General features: G+C 41.6%; 1 protein-coding gene and 1 long non-coding RNA gene across 2 annotated transcripts in view; both read right to left on the reverse strand.

Annotated features, from left to right (window-relative positions):
• LOC138039169 (uncharacterized) overlaps nt 1-2,068 on the reverse strand; it is a 4,256-nt gene extending 2,188 nt beyond the window's left edge. Inside the window, exons 1-3 of the long non-coding RNA XR_011130380.1 lie at nt 1,743-2,068; nt 876-1,634; nt 1-838 (exon numbers count right to left, since the gene is read on the reverse strand). The exon at nt 1-838 is cut by the window's left edge and continues 2,188 nt beyond it. This is a non-coding gene — a long non-coding RNA (uncharacterized lncRNA). The remainder of the gene's footprint in view (nt 839-875; nt 1,635-1,742) is intronic.
• A 1,096-nt stretch (nt 2,069-3,164) lies between these two features.
• Nucleotides 3,165-5,552, reverse strand: LOC138039162 (uncharacterized). The gene has a single exon (XM_068885354.1). The coding sequence runs from the start codon at nt 4,717-4,719 to the stop codon at nt 3,526-3,528; it is 1,194 nt and encodes a 397-aa protein (XP_068741455.1). The 5' UTR covers nt 4,720-5,552; the 3' UTR covers nt 3,165-3,525.
• Between the last annotated feature and the right edge of the window lie 4,448 nt (nt 5,553-10,000).

The following is a 10,000-nucleotide window of genomic DNA, read 5'->3' on the forward strand; positions in this document are numbered from 1 at the left end:
CCTTGTGCTTGCTCTTATGCTTGTGCTTATGCTTGCGTCAACCCGGTTTTCACGGTGTAATAAACTCTCTTATACTTGCGCTTGTGCTTGCGTCGCTAGTGAAAACCAGGATTTACATTTTTTGTCATTGTTTGCGAGTGTCTGAGTGTCATCACTGTCACCGTTGATGAAAATCTAGAAGACCTTTTTTCAGCCATAACTCCTTTATTATCTAAGGTTACGTCAAACTTTCCAATGCTTCTCAGTTTGGTCAATACCTTTTCTTTTTTTTTTTTTTCAGTAAAATATATGTTCATCGTTAAAGTGGTACTATGATCAAAAAATCATTTCCTTTTTTTCTTCAGATTTTGAAAGCGTGTTCGCTTAACACCTAACTGGCAAAATTTTGAGCTTTGAGTTTTATCCAAAGGCTGTTTATGTTGAGTGTAAGTTTTGGATTTCACGGTCCGCCATCACTCACGTTCAAAACTGGCCGATTGGACCTCAGAGGGTTGGATCTAGAGAAAATGACGTCATTTACTCACTAGCTTAAAATTTCAGCGTGTAAACGCAATTTATTATATATGCAAAACACGGGTTTAAAAGTCTGAAAGCTCGAAACTCCCCTGCTGCATATTAATTCGGCCGCGTATACACGCATTGCATTCTTAAACTAGTGAGTCTTTGACGTCATTTTCTCCTCGACCCAGCTCTCTCAAGATTTTAAAGTTAGTAATGGCGGACCAATAAATAAGAAAATTCCAGTTAAAATAAACAGGTGTCTTTTTAAAATCAGAACTTAAAACTTGGGTCAGTTAGTGTTTAGTTAACATAGTTTTGAAATCGAAAAAAAAAAAGACTTGTTTTTTTGGTCGTAGTACCACTTAGAAACTAACAATCTTGAAACGCGCGGAAGTTATTGCAGAAAAAAAAAGATCTCTGATGGCTTGACTCCCCTGGGATTTTTTCGCGTAAAACGGCTTCCTCTCTGGCTTCCTGTCAAATACTTTTATTTTGATTCTAGTGCTCACTCGAGCACATGTATTGCCACGCTTTTCACCCCTGTGCTAGAAAAGAGAAAGTCCGTGGGTGAAAAACAAAACAAAAAGAACAAGAACAAAAAAAGAAACGGCAAAGGACAAACTTGACGGATTCAATTATGAAAAAGGTATCTTCCGTTTCCGTACTTTTTTTCTTGAAGATGACTTTCTTGCGTTCCCCATTTGACTATCCGCCTAAAGCGTTGCGCAAAAAAACCTGCCGTTTTTATACTCTCCACTCGAATTTCCGCGAAGCTCATTTTGCCTAACCTGGAACGCTAGATATCAAATAAAGCTTTTTGGCGGGGGTCTTCGTTTTGTAGTTTGAAGGGGGCATTTCTACAAAACGAAGACCCCATCGATTTTATTGTTTTAGCGTGAAATAAAGCTTTTTAGCGAGGGTCTTCGTTTTGTAGTTTGAGGGGGGCATTTCTACAAAACGAAGACCCTATCGATTTTACTGTTTTAGCGCCGAACAATGCGTTTCAGCACATTTTAGGTCTTCGTTACTGGGTCTTCGGTCTTCAGTCTTCGGTCTTCGGTCTTCGGCCTTCGGTCTTCGTTTTGTAGACACCCGTCACATGAGCTCCCCGCGTAGACTCAGACTTCGATCTTCTGAAAGGAAATGTATGAGTGAGGTTAGCGATAGTGAAGGAAAAAAAGAAAACTTGATAAATCTGTGGTGTTGTTTTCTAAAAGGCGGTTGATGTAAATCGGACTCACAGTATCCAGATAAATGACCAGGAATTGCCGAAATCTCTCAAAGAGTTGCAGGAATCAGGAGAGAAAGTCTTCATACCGCTACCAAAACCATCGTAAGACATCAAGAAATGTAAGCCATGGTTAATCGATTGAAGGCGGGAATTCTTAACTGTGAAAAACATATATTTCTGCTCTACAAAAGGTCCCACAGCGGAAGTTCCTGATGTCCACCAGAAGTAACAAGAAGGTTCTTAAAAGGGAAAGCATTACCGCTTTGAAAAACGCACGAGACTTTGAAATACGCCTAAAAAAGAGAGGATACCCAGAGAGCAGTGTTAAGGGGCATCTCTGAGAGAAACAAAACAAAAAGAGGTCACGCACGAGGACATGAAAACGCACATGTATCACAATTCTGACTTTTGTCACAAAGTCCACTCCGCTCACGAGGAAATGTCACCTGATAGAAAATTACCCACATCTAAGAGAAATAACCCCCCCCCCCCCCCTCCATACTTCGTAGTATATGGCAAAATCCATGAAAGATGTCTTAGTCAAAGCAAAACAGACAACCGTTTGCGAACAGCAGGAGTAGCGTAATAATAACGCCCATCAACCGTCTTTAGAATAGCGAACAGAACTTGCACTAGGGTACCATTTCCTTCCAACATCGAATCTTTTTTTGTATTTTCGCCACAGACCAAGGGCCATTATCGATGCTCGGATCAAGTGCGTGGTTACTTTTACTGTTTACACAACCTTATACAGCCACTCACTCGTTTAAAAAGGTCGTTACGTTTGCCCGTCAATTTCAACCCCCTACACTTTGAACACCGTTCTAACTGCTCAATTGTGTATTGTTCTGGTTCTCTCTAGAGAACTGAGCCAAGAACACGGTCGAAGTCGCTTAAAACCAAATCGATTGAAGCGAATATTATGCCTCATTTCCCTTGTGACTCTTACAGACTGAACTTTGTTTGTCTGAGTCACTTGGGGATCTATAATTTCATGACGTCATTAGTGCAAAGCGCTATTCCCTGGGTGGTTGCTTACGAGAGCTTTGACTGTACTTAATTAAGCACTTAAGGGGTGACTTTGACCTTTGCACCATCAATACTCTCTCCACAGGAAAAGTATCTAAAACAGACCACAAAAGTATTGTGTTGAGAGATGGAGACACAAAGGCGCAAAAGAAAAGGGGAATTACCAGGTTTTGTTTATTAGGCAAACCTCATGCATGCTGAAAAAAAAAAGGGCACGTCAAAGCCATGGCAATATTGCAGAAACATTTTCTATATTGACTATAATGGGGTTGCATTTTCAGCGGAGTTCCCGATAGAGTTACGAGAATGGGGTCGCAAATTTGTCGGGATTTTGGGGGTAAGAAAATTCTGGCAAGGATTTGCGGTAAAAAAAAAATTGTCACAGAAAGAACTGTAGCGCTGTTGATTCAATATTTACCAGTCACATTACATTCCTTTTTGAAATTACAATTAAAAGGCTTTACGTAAGGTTTCTGCATAAACAGAAAGTGACTAAGTTGAGGTCGCTAAAATTACATTTATCCAAAAGTGAATAAGATGGGGTCTATAACTGGCCATAAAATAGACTATAAAGGGCTAGGGGTTCCGAGCAGTAGTATAGCAGCTCTCGTAACGTATAATTTGATTGGCACACACCCAGCGAAAATTGGCCCAAGTACCCCACCCCCCTCTCCCCCCTGGGTGTGGCACCCTTGCAAAATTTTGGAAACTCAATTAAGAGAGTTCAATACAACATTTCCACGCAAAGAGCACACTGGGAAAATTCACTCTCTAAGATGAACTGATGTCAAATTATCATAAAACGTTTGGATTGAACTTTTTACAAGATACAAAAATGTGAATCGTCCAATGAGCCGTTTAATCAACCAGTGTGTCACTGGACGTTCTGCCACCTCACGACGAACAGCTTCTAACGTGTTGACGTCAGTCACGCCTGGTTCAAGCTGAACACCTTCTTCCTCTTGAATTGCCTTCCAAATATTGCATCGTACATCATGAATCAATTTTAGGACCATCTCTTCATCACTTGCATCTTTGCTAATCCAGTCTTCCTTCAGGTCTTGCATTTTCTTGACAAATCCTAACGCGTAATCATCGGAATTGTCATCCTCGATCAACTCAGTGAGAAGTTGTTTAAGATCTCGTGGTACTTGCGATTCGAAGCAATCGATCGTAAAGGCAAAGTTTTTGCACTCTTCGTAATTTTGTTTGCCGTCCCCAAACTGTATGTGCTTGACATAAGGAACATCACGCTTCAGTTGCTGTCTGTTTATATGTTGATGAGGCACATCACCGCAATCAAAGTCACGCAAGCATTCCTCGATGATACCACGACGAGACCCTTCGCTGACGAAGGGTAATATTATATTACCCAACTCAATAACAATTCGTTTAATTTCCAGTTTAATATGGTGAGGTGTTTCTCCCAAACAGCACATGGACCAGCAGTGATTCAATAGCACAAAGACAGGCTCCAGATCAAGACGAAGTTGATCTAGTTCACTACTCTGAAAACTCTCTTCGTCATCAATCATGTATCTCAACACATCAAGGCCATTGATGTGGGGTAAGATTCGAACTTTTGAGAAAGTGTCTGCGACCATTTGGAGACGTCGAAGGGTTTTACTCCTTTTCAGTCCCATATACTGTATCAGAATGTTAACTGCTTCAGAGAACTTTCGCCATTCACGCCACAGTTGATTATTTTGCTCTTCTTTACAACGCAGATCTTCGTCCCTTTTAGCCCTCTCAAATCGCAACTCTTCGTCTTTGTTTTCCCTAAAACGCCTTTGAGCCTCTCTCCGCATCACATAAACGATCCCGAGTCCAAAAAATATGGACTGTAGACATGTAGTGACAATGTAAAATAGAAATGTGATGAAATCCTTGTAGACTGTAGCGAAAGCTAAGCAAGATGGGATGCTGTTGCCATTCAATACCGTCGAGTTTTCCATCATCTTCCAAGAATTTAAACAGCAACCGAGGCGACAACAGGAAAAGCATAAAAGAAGAAGAAAGAAATTTGTGTTCAAGTAGATAATAAATTCCTCTGATTCAGTGATTGGTCAATTTTAAAGTAAGTGTCAAAACCACATCTTCCCAAAGTTCAAGGTCATTACAGAAAGCAGTTGAATATTCCAAATTGTTGCACTGTAAGGGGTCACTTTGTGGACTTTGCCTCCATGGAAAGTACAAGGTCTATCTGAATTTTATTTCTGTTTTGATTTCTTATTTCTGGTAGGAACTGCTCACTGACGGCGCACTCATACCTTGCTTTGTACGAGAAGTCTGCACTCAGGCTACTCATACATACCCCGTCACAGGTTCTAAAATTTGGGTATGAAATGGAGCAAGACAAAAGAACCATTGCTATTCCGATTATCAATGCCTGATTAGGTATTGTTATATTGGTTTTGTTCTTTCTTTTTTTTTAATTATGGATATTAATTATATTACGGATCCGATATATGAAAGACGAAACTAAATTTTTGTTAAGCATTTTGAGGATTCAGTCGGGATGCCAAAAGGAGTACTAATTTAATTACTGTAAAACGAAAAACAAATGTTCCGTTGTGCCTTAATTAATACATGTCGATTATGAAAAGTGGCTGTGAGGTTACGAAAGTTTTGACTAGCCCGGCCATGTCTCCTGAAAAAAGTCTGTCGAGTTTACCTTTTACTGCGTTTTTCACAATTCTACTGAATTCATCCTCCAGCGCCAACCGGCCAAACTGCGTTTTGGCTTTCATCAATCAAACTTCCGGCGCCAACCACAGATGACGAAATCAATTGATGCGTGACTAACCCACCAATCAGCATCTTTGGTTCCCACGGTACATTCGTATAATAATAATAATAATAATAATAATAATAATAATAATAATAATAATACGTTGCGTGATTGGACCTGTGCTCCTACCCATACCATCGCTGGGGTAATGGAATTGTACGAGCAGCTTACGCCCACTAACGTGTACACAGTCCACAAAACATGTGCAGCACAGGGTGACATCACGTGTAGACTGTGTGGGAAAGCTCCTGAAACTCTTGTGCATGTGCTAGCAGGGTGCTCTGCTCTGGCCCAGTCTAAATATCTAGAAAGACACAACGCAGCACTGAAAGTTCTCTTCTTCGAGATGACTAGGGATCTGAGGCTAATTGATTCAGTCCCTCCCTGGTACTCGTGTGCAGTACCCAAACCAGTCTATGAGTCATCTGAGGCATTAGCGTTTTGGGATGTTCCAGTTTATGCGGAACACACCATTGTCAAGGCTAACAGAGTGGACGCTCGATTTGTGGACCACAAGAATAAGAAGGTGTGGGCTGTGGATGTCCTGTCCGTGGATGGAGCATCGAGAAAAAAAGTCCGAGGAGAAGACGGTCAAGTACGGGCCACTGCGATTTGAGCTAAAGAAACAGTACCCTGGCTATGACGTTGAACAATGTAACATCATCATTGACGTGCTGGGGGGGGGGGGGGGGGGGGTCAAGGGATGTAGACCTGACAATGAGGAAGCTCTTTGGCCATAGGGGCTTTGACGTTTTGAGAAGGTTGCAGAAGGCTACCATCTCGAGTTCTCTCAACATAGTGAGAACTTTCAAAGCTACCGCCAATTGACTTTCCCCGTGGGAATAGTATAGGAGCTCAATATAGTTTTAGTATTAGAGAGCTTTAGATTGTCCGTAAGATTTTTTATATTTTATCGCTAATTTACTTATTTTTTTATTTAATTATTTTTTAATTCAGTAGTTTTCTTTTTATAGTTCCCTCAGATCGCATAGGTTACACAGCGCCCTATGTGCAGGGGCACCCAACGACCAATTTGTTGTAAAATGTATTATTATACCCCAGTTAATGAAAATAAATGTTATTAAGGCATTTTCAGGTGTTTTTCAGTGTTGCTGGGAAAGCATTATCTGTTCCTTTTTCCCAGCAAGACACACAAGAAATTTCCCAGCCAGCTAGATAAAATTGGTTGGTTTCCCAGCCAGCTGATCAAATTTATTTCCCAGCCAGGAATTCCGCGCGCTTTCAAATCCCTCGATCCAAAACGACCGAACAAAAGCGACAAAACCGGGACAAACAAGCGCAATCACTCTGACCAGCCGTCGTTTGTTTGTGACTACTCTCTGGGAGAGGGAAGGGGTTTTTTTTTTTTTTTTTTTTTTAGTCGTCCTCAGTCTTCAGAGTTTCTACAGCCAACTCGGGTTGAAATGCTAGAAAAAGTCATTAATTCCCAGGCAAAACCTCTATCAATAACAAAATTTTCCAGCCAGCTAATCGAAACACCTGTATTTTTGCCAGCCAGCAAGATTCCTCTGGGGAACAGATAATGTGAGGAACAGATTCGTTGGGTGCCCCTGTATGTGGTTCTATTTTAGCATCCATACGTTTACCAACTGCAATGTAATAATGACTTTTAAAAACATTGGAGGCACTGTCCGGGAAAGTACCGGACTCAAGGGGGTACTTTTAACGTCGTTTCTCTCAAAGACCTCAGCGTCCGTGTAAGATTATGATTGTCTAGCTTAAAGGGGCAGTGTCACGCTATTTTAGGGAAACTTCAGAACACAAAAACACGTCTTTGCATCAATGAAGACCAAAAAATAATGCTGTACTTTTGTTGCCAATAACCATTGAAGTGCACTGAAGCCATTCTTTGTTGTCTGTAGCCAAGGATGGTGAGGATGGAAATGAATTGAAACTGGCCAGTTTTTTCAAGTTTGGAGACGGTGTATTCAGAAAGTTGTCAAAATTAAATACGATTATCAAATTCTCAACCTCGGTTAATGCATTTCTCGTGCTCTGATTGGTTTACTCAATCTCGGTTATCAGCTCATATACCTTAGTTTGATCTTATATGGCAAATGATTGCGCTAAGCGTTGCTAAGTTAAAATTATTTTCGCCGGAAAGCGAAATTTCTCTCTGAATAAAGCAAAAAAAACACGTTTTTTTTTGTGGAAAGTTTGGATCAATTTCGACGTTTAGAAGTATGCGAAAAGGTAAGAAATGTTTTTGTGATAAGCCTCCGTCTGTCTGACCACAAGGTATTACACAACATCGCATTTTCTCGCTTTTTTCGCTCGTATTTCGTACTTCCAAACTTTTGGAGTTTAAGGAATTTAATAAAACAATTACCGGTATTCCATTCGCGCTTGTTGGATATGAGACTGGTTATAGTAACCTCCGCGCTACGCGTCTCGTTGGCTATTTACCATTTCATATCCAACGCGCGCTCATTCACTACTTGCACAATCCCATAATACACCTCTATTAGCCCCAAAACTTTTGCATAACCATTGTTTGCAATTTCTGCTGGAATATGAAAATGTCACAAGAGAAGTCGAAAACAATGCCTATGCAGATTTTTTTTTTGGGGGGGGGGGGCGGGGGGTATAAAAGAGGTGTATTATGAGATTTGTGAAAGTAGTGAATGGAATAATTGTTAAATAGCTCTTTGTGCATAGATATATTTCATATCTTGTCAGTGGGTTGTCAGGAATGTTGTAGTTGCGAGCTAAACCACTAAATTAGATTTTTACACAGTTTTCACCTAAAATCAGCAAATTTAGCATGATATTGCCCCTTTAAGCTTTAAAAACAGTGTTAAGTAATTGACTCTCTCTGCGTTCCGTTATTAGCATCCAGCCTAGTTTGATTAAATCCGGCATATGCTTATAGCTCCCAAGAGCGAAACCTGCGGCGGCTTAACTGAACTCGTTGTAGGCGCTTTATTAGATATTCCGGAATTGGATGACTAACAATATCATTGTAATCAAGTGAAGCTATGATCCTCGCAGTTATGAACGCTATTTTTGCAATTGTGTAAAGAAGCCTGAAAACTTCAGGACTTCAACGGGGTTTGAACCCGTGACCTCGCGATACCGGTGCGACGCTCTAACCAACTGAGCTATGAAGCCACTAACGTTGGGAGCTGGTCATTTGTGGGTTATGGCCAGCTCCCAACGTCATTTGTGGGTTATGATCAGCTCCCAACCTGAGTGGCTTCATAGCCCAGTAGGTTAGAGCGTCGCACCGGTATCGCGGGGTCACGGGTTCAAACCCCGTTGAAGTCCTGAATTTTTCAGGCTTCTTTACGCAATTGCAAAAATTGCGTTCATAACTGCGAGGATCATATCTTCACTTGATTTCATATCCGCAGTTCATATATGATCCATTTTATATATCATTTCATCGTTAATATCATTGTAGTCAAATTAGATAAAATCAGGCATTCCGCCAGTTTCTTTCGGACATGGAAGAGATTTAAGTGCTTTAATTTTCTAATGAAAGCTAATGTAGCGTAGCAGCTAGAGATCTTCGAATTAATCTCCTCCTTCCAGTTAAGATGTTTATTGACTTGGGGTCCCCAGCAGGCGAAAATTTGAAACACGCTCGAGCCTTTTCCCGTTAACCGTGAGATTAAGTGAGGTCATGTGCCCTTGACATCTGAGCTGATGACAGCATCATCGCTTTGTTTTCTTTGGATTCAGAACTTATTTAGCGCATCTTGAATCACTGACTAGCCGACTTCAAGATCTGGCAGCCTGAAATGAGTATACATCGTCGTATCGTCAACGTACTGATGACATATAACTTCAGATGAAAGTGCAGAAAATAGGTCATTCACGTAGAGGTTGAACACAACGGGTCCTAGAATCGATCCCTGAGGAACCCCATGAGTAGTGCTGATTTGTGCTGATGAACGGTCATCGACTTGCACAAACTGTTTCCCGTCAGTTAAGAGAGCAGAGGCCAGATACTCGGCCACCAGTTTGACAAACTTAGCTGGTATGTTATCCGGTCCAGTCGAGCAGTCCGATCACAGTGCCTTCGTCTCTAAGCACCGTTGAGCACCGGAGACGAAGCAGTGACAAGCTCAGGCGTCGAGGTGAAGTGCCTGTTAAGATCGTCGGGGTCAGCACGGAGCGGTTGTTGGCTTGGATGGAGAATACGATGTATCGTCCTTCATACCTCCCTCGGTCGCTTCGAGGAAAGCGCAGTGATCATAAACGACCGCTTCGCCTTCTTGATCAGGTTTTTGAGCTTGTTTCGAGTGTGTGTAAACATGTCCCATGCGCACTCCTTATAGGGGGGCGTGCGTGCGCCTCCCGGCGTTGATTTGCGAGGTTTACTTGCAGGGAGCGAATACTCGGATCATTTAGCCAGGGTGCGGGGGCTCGGGTCACCTTTGTTCTCTTCAGCGATGCATGTCTGTCGAGACAGTGTGTAACGA

The sequence above is a fragment of the Montipora capricornis genome, chromosome 2 (assembly GCF_036669925.1).
Source record: "Montipora capricornis isolate CH-2021 chromosome 2, ASM3666992v2, whole genome shotgun sequence".
Lineage (NCBI taxonomy): Eukaryota > Metazoa > Cnidaria > Anthozoa > Scleractinia > Acroporidae > Montipora > Montipora capricornis.